Source organism: Prunus mume, linkage group LG6, assembly GCF_029339155.1.
Source record: "Prunus mume cultivar Tortuosa linkage group LG6, ASM2933915v1, whole genome shotgun sequence".
In the NCBI taxonomy this organism is placed as follows: Eukaryota; Viridiplantae; Streptophyta; class Magnoliopsida; order Rosales; family Rosaceae; genus Prunus; species Prunus mume.
This window is the reverse complement of record NC_142703.1, coordinates 20,374,550-20,388,167: the sequence shown is the minus strand read 5'-3', so window position 1 is coordinate 20,388,167 and position 13,618 is coordinate 20,374,550. Positions and strand designations below refer to the sequence as shown.

The window sequence follows — 13,618 nt, the reverse complement described above, 5'->3', positions numbered from 1 at the left end:
CTGCAGGGCAAGCAGCCTTGGAGAGGTACGAACGATGATTTCGATTCTATTTCTTTGTTGAAATGCTGCATATACAGTTTAGTTTGATTTTCTTTTTCTTTTAGCACAGTGTCTTAAACAGAAAGTGGGGAGATAAAGCCCTAAAGAATTTCTTGCTAGCTGAATCCAATTCTTAGGGATCTGGATGCTATACAGAAAAGAAAAGAAAAAAAGTAGAAGCAATGTCATCTAAAGTCTGGTGAGTTGTGGTTTTAATTGTTAATTTGCTATAGCTTTCTTAGTGTGCTGAAACTTGATAGTGTATAAAGCAAGCAAGCTTATCAAATTACTGTGTCATTGTCGCTCAACGTTATGTAAAATTTTATGTGGCTGAAGCCAACAAATTCATTTCTAAGGAAAGAAATCCGTGAATGGAGGCGAGAGTGTTAGGACAAGGATTCTTCCATTACCACCACATAACAAGAAAAAGAAAACTCACCCTAATATCTAGTTTGTGACAAAAATAAAAGATTAAATTATATCTCATTGAATTTCATGTGTTTGTTTATGCGTACCGATATATTTTTATGATCAGGTTTGTTTACACCATAATCAACCGAGCATATCCAGCATCAAAATGACTAGCACAAAGGCAAACACGCTTTCTCCCATGCCGAAGGAAGATACTCTTCCGAGGTGCCGACACCTGCCGAAGCTCCCGATTGCCGAAGATCCCAAACTGCCGAACCTAATCTCCAAGACACGTGTCACCACCACGGCGACTTGCACAAAGTCCCACATCGAAACTTTGTACAAACCTCCCACTTTCACTTCCCTATAAATAGGGAATAGTACCCAAGTAAAAAGGGTAACTTTTCTATCACTTTTACTGTTACTCTGCCAATTTACCACCCTTAGACTTAAGCATCGGAGAGCCTGATCGGCCGACACTACACCGGTGTTCGAAGCTTAACGATTGCTTCTCCTACCTTTGTCTTATGCAAGCTTTTCCTTTATCGAAGGTCCTCATATTCTCCACTGCTAAAGACAACCCCTTTTCTCTAAATTGACCTCCCAAAAAGAGCATCAACAGTTTGGTGCCGTATGTGGGAAGCGACTAATCCCATTTTTCTCTACCAGTCCAGTTGGCTCCTTCTCCCATCAAGCCCGTCGCCTCTTCTACACCCCACACTCTGCTATGCCGACCGAGACAGCCACGATACTCAACACCATACTCCCAGGTACCTCTCAAGAAAACCTCCGGCATATGTCAATCTTGAGCAGAGATAGAGCTCCTCCGCGTAGCCAAGATGTCCAAGAAATACAACATCTCTATACCGAAAAATGCCGAGCTGGAGCATGACTACGCTGAAGCGTAACTGGGAGAGGACTCGGGCCTAGGGCTCCTAACGTGACTTCACCTAGGATCTGAGCATATACCCAGTAAACCAGCCGGTGCACTCCCGCTATAGTGCCCTAGTCCAGCCTAGGCTCAGCAAAGGTAAAGCCCTCTCCATCTAGAAACGACCAAGTCGCGGCTCCTTTACATCTCCCAGAAGGATCGACCCCATGAACCGGTGAAGGTCTACAAAGATTGCAGAGACCGTTTCTTGGATCGTCATCACGACCCTATTCCTATCCCCTTGTTAATCTCCAAGACCCAAGGGTGACACACCCATGCCCCCCACCAAAGCCTACCCACATACACTGGAGAAGGTGCGGGGACTCGGATAACTGGGAAAATGATCATTCATAAGACTGGGAAAATTATCACACCAAAGCGTTAGAAGATTGGGAACCTTACTCAGCCTCTGCCAATCCACACCCAGGCCTTGCATTCGAGACCCTCCATCATACCGACCCGCCATGAGGCTTCTCTTTGAGAAGGTTTGGCGTCTGGAAAGTGAGCAAGACCGCAACCATCGCCCTTCTAGGCGAAGCCATGACTTGGGCCCTTATCGAACGTATCCTCAATTACCACAAGGAGAAGGACATTAAGCCACTCTGTATCGCCTTCTACACTGGCACGGAGGATCCTTTCACCCATATCCACTCCTTCCAGTTTACCCTCGGATGCCAAGGCCTTAGTGACAAAGGCATGTGCCTCCTCTTCCCTTCCACCCTCAGCATTGCGGTCTTGAATTGGTTCTACAGGCTGAACCCCGCACCATTAACTCATTTGATAGTGAAGTAGACCTTCCTAGACTATTTCATGATCCAGTGATCATCACTCGGCAGACGACTTGTACATGCTTGGCGGTGATGATGAACCCCATAAGGAGTATGCAACCCGCTTCAGCCACAAATACTCGTTGCCCGAGATTAAAGATCGCATTGCCTTGGTGCTTTCAAGAGTGGCCTTTGCGAGTCCAACTTCCGATGGTCCATAAGAGAACATATATCTTGAGCTAATAAGTTCACGCCAAGGTGTAACATCCCACATTGACCAAAGGAGAGGGTGATGTGCCTTATATGTACATGCCCATCTCCATCTAGTACGAGGCTTTTGGGAGTTTACTAGTTATAAAATTAGTTAAGCGAGTTGGGCTAGAGCAATCCCAGGATTGGTGGAAATTGCTCGTGAGCTCCTATAAACAAAGTGAGGGCAGAGAAGGGGCCCAGCGCCGGATGTGATAGTGAGTACTTCAATTCCAAGCATGGCTCAACCACCTCTGCATGCAGCACCTTTGGTGATCCTCCACCGCCTGTACCCACCTCAACATTCGCCCAAACACCAAGTACCCGTGGTGCCCAAAGCACCTCAAAAAGAAGGATAGCTATACTAGACTATCTTCAAGCAGTATGGCAACCACCATCACCAGTCCAGGAAACAACCCTCCCAAGACAAGTGATCGTGCCCCACTCCTTTTCACACCCAAGCCTAGGTTTGGTGGTGAAGCCTCCCCCCCGGAGACCGTCCAACAAGCCTATGCCAAACACAGGTGTCTTTTGTCACTTTCATCAATTCAGTGGCCATGATACCAAATCTTGTGTTGCCTTGCGCAACATCATTGAATGACTTATTCGTGAAGAGAAGCTGGATAAATATGTGCACAACCTCCCACCCCCACCTAACCCTCACCAAAGGCAGATCAACATGATCTCCACCATCAGTGGTGGTCCTACCATGGCTGGAACTTCATCTCCATTCTTCCTATGTGAACCAGGTCTTCAGCACTGAATACGGACGCCTACCTAAGACGCAAAAATTAGTCTGGGCCCCCATCACCTTCTGTGATGAGGAAGAACGTGGTGTCAACAAGGTTCACAATCCTTACTTGTTTGAGAAGGGAGGAAAGAGATAGATCATTCTTGAATAACGGGAGTATCTTATTAAAGGATCTCATTGCTTCTTGTTATGGAAAATCAGAACCTATTCGTAGTTACTCTTCTATAGAGCTCATGAGGGTAACCACCAACTTCGACCCTTCTTGCATCATACAACATTTTTCAGTTGAATTAGGTTACAATATGTACAAGGGTGTTCTAGATGACTGATGGATTATCGTTTTGCGGGTACAGGAGATGAAGCTAGGTCCCTGTCGAATTGTGACATTATCGTATCAATGCAAATGAGCAACCATAAGAATGTTTTGAAATTCTTGGGCAACCTCTGGTGCATAAATATGCAATAAACGGAGTTGTCAACCATCATAAGGTTTCAGTGCTAATGAATCGCTACCATGGAAAACAAAAGTCCGTACTGCAAAGCAGCTTGCAAATGCACTTACATATCTCCATACTGCCTTTCCCAAGCTCATCATTAATAGGGATCTCACACCCAGATGTATATCTTGGACCATGACTTTATTCCCAAACTCTGCAACTTCTCACTCTCCAAAACCATTCGTCCTATGCAATCGCATGGCGATGAAGACTTGTGAAAGGAACATTTGGGTACCTTGATTTTTTTTTTTTTTTAATTTTATCAAAGATAAACTTCATTAAATAAACTCCAACAGTACAGTCAAAGAAATCAACAAGACATCGAAAATAGAAGATACCTTGATCCTTCATACAAGGTTTCTGTTTACATTTAAGAAAAGAATGATGTCTATAGCTTTGGCATGCTTTTCCTTATATTCTTGATGGGACGAAAAGCTTAGGATGAAAATCAGGCAAGAGAATATGCATAAATTATTTCATACGTGAAATCTCATGCTTGTGATGGCTAGATTGAGACAATTGTGGATTCTAAAATATCCTTGAAGAGGTACAGGGCTAATGCTAAGGCTCTATTTTGTCCATGATGAGAGGAATGTGTAACAATGGGACTATTTTGTACTTAAGAAGATTGGGGTCTCTCTCTCGTACAGTGCTAATGTTAAGGCTTTCTATACGAGAATACGTATGTATAGATACATATGCATACACATGCATATATCAAAATCCTTGATGGCCAGTTGTGATAACTCATCCATCTTTTGTAGATATTCCATCAAATAGAACACTCTATAGTGTTATTCCCGTAAAACTAATACCCAAAAAAATAAAAAAATAATAAGGTACTCTTATGTTACTAGCTACCAGTTTGGTGGGGATTGATTATCTTTCATCAAAAGCTCATCTTATGCTTAGCAAGGAGAAATGTAGGATACCTATTGCAAATACTTCGTGAAGCCACGTTGTCCATATTGCTACTGCAAGAGCAAGTTCTATGCGAAGAAAGTGATGAATGTTTTTTTTTTTTTTTTCGAAGTTCTCCCAGTCAATTCAAATCATATTGGTCGGTTTAGTTTGGTTTTGACCAAGGAAAAATTTAAATAGTTTTACAATTGAACCTAATTATAATGGTTTGGTTTGGAACTTTTGCAAAATTGCCTAAACCGAACTAGACCGTCTACTTGTATTTTTGTTTTTAATTCATTTTATTTTGTAGTCCTTTCATTGGATAATAACTAAATAAGGATGTTGAATTTGAAGTGTACTTCTATTAGTTATTGAACTTTGAAGTTTTATAGCATTTTGAATTTTAGAATAGTATGATACGCTAGAAAATGAAAATTTGTGTTGCAAATGGACTAACAAAGAGGAGATAATGTAAAAGAAAAAAGAATTGGGCTTATGTCCAAAGGGTTTACGGATCGCCCAAATTGGCGGAACGAACCCAAACTAAACAGTTTTATTGAAATTAATTCAGAGGACAATTTTAGAGTAAAAACCGATACAATCTAGACCGTGTCTACTCCTACTGCTAAATTGAGTCGGATCTATAGAGTTGGAAAGTAAATGTTTTTCTTCTTTTTACCATTTTTGCGTCATGGTGAATATGACTTTCTAAACACGTTTATCTAGGGTCTTAACGTTTAAATTCGGAGTCAAATCTTGGTCAAAAGCGTTCAATCTATTTCTCTTTGGCAAAGCAAGAAACTTTGCAGAAAAAAGAACTGAGCGAAGAAGAGTGATGCTTTAGAAATGGAGATGGTGAACGCTCAGCTACTGCAAGCGAGGGCTTACGAGGGGGAAGATCAACTGGTGCATATACCGGCAGAGTTGGAAGGGGACTATGACGAAGGAGGTGGTGCTAAAGCGGCCATGAATGGAGGGGACCAAGCTCGGAGGAGTTCTGGAGTAACTATGAGTCGCTGCAATTCGGCTCTGCCTTCTCGGACCAGTGAGCTCACCATCGCCTTCGAGGGCGAGGTCCACGTTTTTCCCGCGGTTACTCCCGATAAGGTTGGCTTTCCGTCTTTCTGCTAATTTCATTTTGAGTCCGTTTGGTTCGTTTCTCTCTGTTTGGTTCCCGGGAAACATGAGGAAAATCAAGGATTATAAATTGAAAAACAAAAGGAATCTCTCTCTCTTTTCTTGAATGTATATATTTGCTTGTAGAACTCTTTTGTCGAATAAATAACATACTAGCTAGCAACAATAGCTAATTAGAGGCAGACTCGTGAGGACTTCCCTTCTGGTGCAAAACTTAGTCTTGGATAGCAACATAATTTTCCATAGCAGGTTAGACAAGTTTGAAATCCGTTGATGATTCAATAATTTTGGTCTCTTTTGAGTTCATTCTCAAATTGTAGTTTAATACTAGTGTCCCAGTATCATAGAAATTAGTTGCCCATCAGTTATGGGAAATAAATGAGTAGATTTAAGCCCTTTCAGCTAGATCAGTCCACGTTATAGTTCTGGAAATTATCAGCAATTCCTTTCTTTCTTGTTTTCATATGTACCTGTTGGAACTTGGAAGCATTACCAAAAGGCTGTTTCTTCTGTGCAAGTTACATTGCGCAATAAGGTGCTCCATTTAATCATTTAGATGTGATGATATGGTTCTTGTTTATTTTTTTCAATCGGAAAACTTGAGAATTCATTCCCAAGTTTAGGACCTGGGTGATACTATCCTGGCCAAACAGCTGGCTAAAGGAATGAGTTTAAAATTGTTATTATGCCAGAAGGTCAATGGTTAAGTAATGATAGAGAATATTAGAGGCCTAACCAAAAGATATATAATAAAAAATTACTGTACTATTTAATTATGTTTGGGACTGTAGTCTTTGACGTGGCCATTTTGATGGATTAATCCCTGAGCAAGATACCATCTTTAGGGGACCTAAAAAAAGGTCGAAAATGGTGTTTCTGTCTTCTAATCACTATAGCATACATATCCGAATTACTCTAATAATTGGTAAAAGAAGATAAGTTCTTTCCAAAGGCAACCTGTTAATTGGATCTGTAAAAATACATTTGCTGTTGACTTGCATTTTTCTTTCTCACAAAAATGGGAAAGTTGCATAGTGATTGACTTCTCTGCTTTTTGGCTATTCATATGTGAGTTGCACAGATGAATGGTTTAAACATGGTGCAAGCTTTAGTGCCTATACTTCACCCTGTATAAATCTGCTGCTTGGTTTCTTTTGGGGTAATAATGCCTTATTTTCTGGAATATTAATTACAGGTGCAAGCAGTGCTTTTGCTATTGGGAGGGCGTGATATGTCCAGCATTTTCCCCAGTTCTGAGTCTCTGCTAGAAAGCAATAGCGGGGTATTCCTGTATAAATCAACTTGCTCTTGTTTTCCCCCACACTGGGGTTAATATTTCTCTAATTGTTGATGCCTTTTCAAAATTACACTCTAGGGTATAGGCGACATCTCACGAAATTCAAAACTTTCACGAAGAACTGCATCTCTTGTTAGGTTCCGTGAAAAACGGAAAGAGAGATGCTTTGAAAAGAAAATTCGATACACTTGTCGAAAAGAGGTTGCTCAGAGGTATGAAACCTGTCTTGATAACTTTCGTCATATTGCATGGTGTTGATTATTTCTCTGGATGTTATAGTGATTGCATGCAGCTCCTTGTTGAAAGATTCTGGTGGTTACTCAGAAATGGTTCTCCAAAACTATGGTTGGAACAATACGGCTGTGAACCCATGTTCTAGTATTTCATGACAAAAAATGGGTTTAGGAAGTAGTCTTTTCTCTTTTCATGCATTACACAACAATCAGTGATTTTCTTCCCCTGAGTGATAAGGCCTCTTAGAGTTCTGGGTGAATGATTGGATCATAAAATACAGGCCTTTCCTCCTACTGGTCATGTCTACAACTTGTTTGGTTGAGAAATAAATGATATTATGTCTGAGGAAAAAAGAAGAAGAAATTATATGGATTTTCTGCATGTGGAGCTATTTGGTTGTTCTTGTTTGTTGTGGAGGTGATTTAGCTTTAGTTTAGTAACCTGCACTTTTGAAGTTAACAGAATTTGGTGATTGCCATTGTGTCGGTGCATTACCTGTTTAGGATGTGGGCTTAGCTCTTTTGGTGGCCTAGCTTGGTTCTTCCAGTTCAAATTTCTGAACTTTATAGTTTCTAATTTGAAGATGCACTTGATCATGAGATAATAGTACCCAACAACTTATATGTGCTCTGGCAGCTTGGTAGTGAAAAGGTTCACTTTGAAGCAACATTGTAGCTCTTTCAGTAGCAACATTGTAAATGTATCAGAATCATTATGTTTTTGCAAGAGAGTCTATCCCATGAAACATAATAATGACTACTCCTTCCAGCAGAAAATATTGACCTTCGAAATCAGAGTGTTACCACTACCTCCACACAAACACACACCCGCAGATGTAAAACTATTTTTGTATTAACAAATCGTTATAGGAGTGTTACCACTACCTTCATTGCCATATTAAGGTTGTATTTGGTCTTTTATCAATAAATATAATCCATTTATTAGTGCCACATCCAGTGATATTTGCAGCTTGGTTAACACTGATTGATGACCAAGGTGTGTGTGCATCGACTTGTATAAACTAAGCAAATGGGTAGATAGTTAGTAAAAAGGAAGTTAGACTTACACAAAAGGATGGAAGTAGTTTATAAATTGCTGTCAACCTGTAAGGTGGTTTTGGGGGTGTGAAATTTTATGCAACTTAAAATTATTTAAACGCCTTTTAACCTTTTATAGTATTTCCTTTGAAGTTTCAATGAGGTAATTATTGTCAAAATAGAAGTTGGAAAGCTACTTGAATTGCCGTTCCATAATGGTAATCAGAATAATGCAATAACTGGATGTGGTTGTGGTTCTTTCTCCGTTCCTCTCACTCACACATACCCCAGACAAACAGGATTGTGAAATTCTTGGATTTTGCCCTACTTTATGATTATACAATTGTTTTTCTACCATAATTCACATATGTATGTGTTTGTTTTGTGTGCATTCCACGAATTTTTAACTTTTCAACATTTAATAACAAACATTGATTTATGCAATGTATAATGGAAACAAAAAGATGAAGTTATCCTTGAATTCAGTACTATTTACTAATTTTTCTCTCAATACTTTTACTTGTTTTGTAGGATGTATCGCAAGAATGGACAGTTTGCGTCATTGAAGGACAATTCTAAAATTGCTTCTGGAAACTGCGATTCAAGTGATGGCACTTCTTGTCCAGAATCTGTGTGAGTTTGAAAGTTAGCTGTTCTTCAGTATAGACATTATGAACTTTCAGTAGGATTATTATTTATTTATTCTTTCTTTCCTTTCCCACTTTGTTGTAAGGATCATTGCTGTTTTATTGCTGGTTTTTAATAGTACACATGTTGATGCTGACATGCTGCTTCTTCCATTTCTGGTCTTCTGAAATTTTTAAGTTTACGTAGCTGTCAGCATTGTGGAATTAGTGAAAAGTCTACCCCAGCAATGCGTCGGGGGCCAGCTGGTCCAAGATCTCTTTGTAATGCTTGTGGTCTCATGTGGGCTAACAAGGTAGGTGGTGCCTGTTTTGGTTAGTAACCATCTATGATAAAATGCATGTATGCATGCCTTCAGTTGGTGCTCAAACTTGTTAAAACAATGATGCATTGGCAGTGATATAGCATGATCGAGTTCAAACTTTGCTCTCTAAGTTCTTGTCTGACATAAGCAATTTGACAACTTTATTTGTTCTTTGATTTTCTTACCCTCTTCTCATCATTCTGTTGATCTGAAGGGAACTTTGAGAGATCTTACAAAAGCAGGGAGGCCCATCCATTTTGACCAAAATGAGCTGGTATGTTGCCTCTACAGCTGGTCCAATTAGAAAATTATGTTGAAATTATATGCATGTGCATTGGTTTGGCTACCAGACAATTAAGATAATGGAAAGTCCATGGAAGCAGGTGTTTCTGACACCTGGACACATGAGACATTTATGCCTTGTAAGGTGCGGCTTGAGGCTTGAGGCTTGAGGGAGGCATTGGGGCGTAAGCCTTTCGGAACTCGAGTTATTATGATTAAAAAAATATAAAAAGAGTTAAGAAGGGTATTAATCGTTATTCAAGCTTGGTAATCAATCCGAAAAGATATAACATTCAACTGGGGCTGTTACCTTCTTTAACTTGACTGAAGAGAGTCTTGTGTCAGAGGCACTGGTTGTGAGTGTTAGAGCTGTCCAAAGAGAGGCATGGTTTAGGTTTTCTTTGTCTTTGCTTTCCTATTTTGGAGTTCTATCGGGTGGAATATCACTTAAAAGCTCCCAGGAAAACGGTGCCCCGACTTGGGTTCTTAAAGTTGTGAACTTAACAGACAAAACGGCGCGGTTTTATCTCACAGATTTTAAAAATTAAAAAAAATTAAAAAACAAGAACTAAGGTGTTAAGAGGGATGTGCCTTATCAGATATAGTGCATATAAAGCACATCTAGGGCATAAGGCTTCTGCCCTTCTTCAACGAGGCTTAGGCTTTCCTGACCTGCTGCTAAACACAGGGATACCTGAGGTGTTTCATAGCAGCCTCACCTCCACTCATGCCTCAGCCTCGCGTTTCAAACACTGCCCACACCCATTCCCAAGTCCATGTGACAGACTTTGAGCAAATAACAATCATCTGTATTTCTAATTGGGAGCAATACTAATTTAGGGTCATGTACTATCTTGGAAGATTAGTCAATGTAGTAATCATAAATCTGATTTCACTGATGGTCACTTTTTGCCTCTACTCTTGTACATGCCAATTCTTTGTACCCTTCTTATTCTTGTAAAGTCACATTTTAATACTTTCTTCTGACATAATCTAATTTGGAGTATCGATTCTGATGGTGTCCATGTGATCTTAAGGAAACTGCAGCTGACTTTAAACCTTTGATGTTAAAACCAGAAAATGCGCAGCTAGACCCGGATGAAGAGGTATGATTTCTTAGCATGGTTATTATGAATGTTAATTAGAACTAATTAGTCAATTGTAAGTTTTCTGATATTTGAGATGCCAAATGTGCGTATTGATTTCAACATTTTGCATAGTTTCTTTGCCTATTGTTGTGCTCTTGAAGAATCTTCTAGAGGTCTTCTCATCAAAAGGCGACAGAATTGAGAATTCTTGTACCTGCGAGAATGTGCAAATTTAGTTTATTTGTTTATCGGCATGTGCAATTTAGCTTATTCTTTGTAGTTTGTTTGTGTTTTTTATTTTTCTTTTAAGTACATTGCTTCTACTTGTCCGAATGTGAAAATATAATTTTATTTGCTTTTCACTGGGGCCAATTTAGCTTAATCATTGTACATAACGTGAGGGTTTATTTCTTGTTTGAGTAAATGGATTCTACTTTCTCTTTGTGTTTGGTGGAAACTTATGCGATTGGTTCCACATGGAACATACTTGCTGCATATTCTAGATCCTTCTGAACAATGATATGTTGTGTTGTCGCAGAACTTGACAATACTTAGTATTTTTGTCTGGTCAGGGAAGCCCAGAGGAGAGTAAGCCTATTGCATTGGATACTGAAAACCCTCTTCTGAGGCTGGGTGACGAGGTAGCACTTCTTTCCATATAACTAAACTAATTTTACATCGATTATAATAATTAATATTTGACACTGATATCTATTTGGTTTCCAATGTTTCCATTGCTCATCTTTAAATAAATGAACGAGAAGAAGAGTTCTTTAAGATTGATAACTACAATATTTTGATATCTGTATGTGGACCAATGGAGTTTTATTGCTTAGTTTTGAAGAGTGGGTCCTTTTGTGTGATATCCCATGAAATCATAAACAATAGTTCTTTCCAAGTTATTCCAAATTAAATTGTAATCAGTTTCAGTCATCTGATGTGCAGGATATGCTGGAAACAGCTGAAGCTGCTACTAATCACATATCCATCCAAATGGAGAATTCAACTGTCAACTTTGATGAGCAGGTACTATTTCAAGGTTCACCTAAACCAAGTAGTTGGAACTTGGCCCTGTATTCTTGAGCTAAGATTCCGTTCCATAGTTTTGGGAAGTTTTCGTTTCATGCCTTATGTGTTGACAACCTCTGAATCACTCCTGTCAACATTACATGCTATGGTAATGTTCTGTTCCAAGATATTTGACACATTATATGTAGGTAGTGGTGTTTATTTAATGGGTAAGTATTTGCACAAATAGACTAGTAATTTATTACTCAATGCTGAACCGCACTAAAAATAAATTGGATCTGACGAAGCATGTAATTGTACAGTACATATAGTTGGGTAAGCCAGCATGTTTAAATGTAGGTAGTAGTTACATCTTCCTAAAGTAAGTCTCATTTTATCAAGAGGTCTCCTGTATTTTCTTTTGTTCATAAATAATCTTGGCTGATGTAAATCAAAGCTTAAAATGTGTTTTAACTAGTAATTACTACTTAACGTACATCAGAATGTAATGTAGAGTTGTAATTATCCTACTTGGACTCAATTTGTCTTATTTACACATCACGACCTGCAGGAGAATCTGGATGAATTTTGCAATGCCTCGGGGACAGAATTTGAGATTCCTGCAAACTTTGATGAGCAGGTATCGATCTTTAGCAGCTTGACATCACATATGGCTGACTAGCCCTATGCTTCAGATGGGTTTAACCTTAAATGCTGTGCTACAAGTTTTATGAATACAATCCTACAGGTGGTTGATTTTTATGATTGCAACATCGAGACTCACTGGCCAGGAACTTGACATATACATACTGACTACGGGACGCTAGTGCGCATGGTTTCTTGTTGGCCAGAATGAAGGTGCAATGCTGGTGGCCCTCCGACTAACTTTGGATTTTCATGCCCTGGTTAATGTTTTTTAACACAAACCTTACACAGAAATCCCATGTGTATGTAACAACTAGCTAGATCATTTTGGAGCTCAGTTATATAATGTGAATAAGTTTCTGGTTTTGCTCTCTCAACTTTCTACCCCTTTGCCCTTTGTGAATAACTGTAGTAGGATTGTGCCAGAAAATGTGATTGCCTGCCATTTACGTAGTAGCGAATCGGCCCTTGTAAATGAAAAAAAGCTTTCCTTTTGTATCAATATCGGCAAATGAAAAAAGAATCTCTTCAATTAGAAAACCGAAATCAAGGGGAAAAACAATATGCGGGCCAAACAGCTCTTAACTCGGCTCTTTCAAACCAAGGCATTAGGTAGCTTAACAAATTATTTAACTCTCATAGGTGATTAAGAAGACTAATTGGAAGTCAAGACTTGCATAATGGGCGGTACAAGAATGCTACATAATCGAAAACCAAAGGAATTGTCGAAGAAAGTGATTAGCAAAGAACCCGAAAGAAAATTATTTGCAGAGAGAATTGTATTTTTACATTGTGTAAAAAATTATGCTTTAATATATTAGCTGTGCCTAGACTATAATGGGAAAATTCTTCAATGTGAGTCCAATTTTCATGTTATCAAATCCCTTGTGCCCACCCTTTTTCCTCCTTGATGTAGTGACACGTGGCACATCACTTAATAACATTTAAACTCCTCTATAAAAAATAATAAATAAATAAATAACATTTTAACACTGAACTCTCTTAAGCCCATTTGTTTTTATTAAAATAATTTTAAAAAATATTAAAATACAAGTTTGACACAAACGCGTTCTTGCCTCTTCATCTTCTACCCATCCTCTTCATTAAAATATATATATGAAGCAAAGACGTAGGAGTTGGGTCTGATGATACGCAAGGTAGAAGATGAAGAAGCAAGAATGTGTGTGTAAATCGTGTATTTTAATATTTTTTTTAATTATTTTTATAAAAATAAATGGGCTGAAGAGTGTTAACAAAGTTAAAAATTGTTGTTAAGTGGTGCTCAACACGTCACAAAACTAAGGAGGAAAAACAGGGTGGGCACGGGTATTTGGTAACATGAAAATTAGACTCTAAATCTATGGTACAAACCTTTTTTTCAGCCTGAATTGTC

The 13,618-nt window shown here is 38.9% G+C and overlaps 1 protein-coding gene across 3 annotated transcripts; it reads left to right on the top strand.

Annotated features, from left to right (window-relative positions):
* The first annotated feature begins 5,298 nt into the window (after window positions 1–5,298).
* LOC103335986 (GATA transcription factor 19-like) lies at window positions 5,299–12,598 on the top strand. Of its 3 annotated transcripts, none has more exons than XM_008239021.3 (11): window positions 5,299–5,655; window positions 6,881–6,967; window positions 7,061–7,194; window positions 8,785–8,886; window positions 9,079–9,193; window positions 9,417–9,476; window positions 10,522–10,590; window positions 11,145–11,213; window positions 11,518–11,598; window positions 12,152–12,220; window positions 12,307–12,598. In XM_008239021.3, the coding sequence occupies exons 1-11, from the start codon at window positions 5,395–5,397 to the stop codon at window positions 12,334–12,336; spliced, it is 1,077 nt and encodes a 358-aa protein (XP_008237243.2). In that variant the 5' UTR covers window positions 5,299–5,394; the 3' UTR covers window positions 12,337–12,598. The 3 variants fall into 3 exon arrangements, with proteins under 3 accessions (XP_008237243.2, XP_008237242.1, XP_008237241.2); XM_008239020.3 differs by having other exon boundaries at window positions 5,301–5,655; window positions 9,088–9,193; window positions 12,329–12,598; XM_008239019.3 differs by having other exon boundaries at window positions 5,301–5,655; window positions 12,329–12,598.
* Window positions 12,599–13,618: the final 1,020 nt, after the last annotated feature.

Excerpts from the sequence above, each read along its gene's own strand:
- LOC103335986 (XM_008239019.3), top strand. The coding sequence starts at position 5,395 with ATGGAGATGGTGAACGCTCAGCTACTGCAAGCGAGGGCTTACGAGGGG. Across the intron at positions 5,656-6,880 it reads CCGCGGTTACTCCCGATAAG|GTGCAAGCAGTGCTTTTGCT; the intron begins GTTGGCTTTCCG and ends TATTAATTACAG. Across the intron at positions 6,968-7,060 it reads TGCTAGAAAGCAATAGCGGG|GGTATAGGCGACATCTCACG; the intron begins GTATTCCTGTAT and ends ATTACACTCTAG.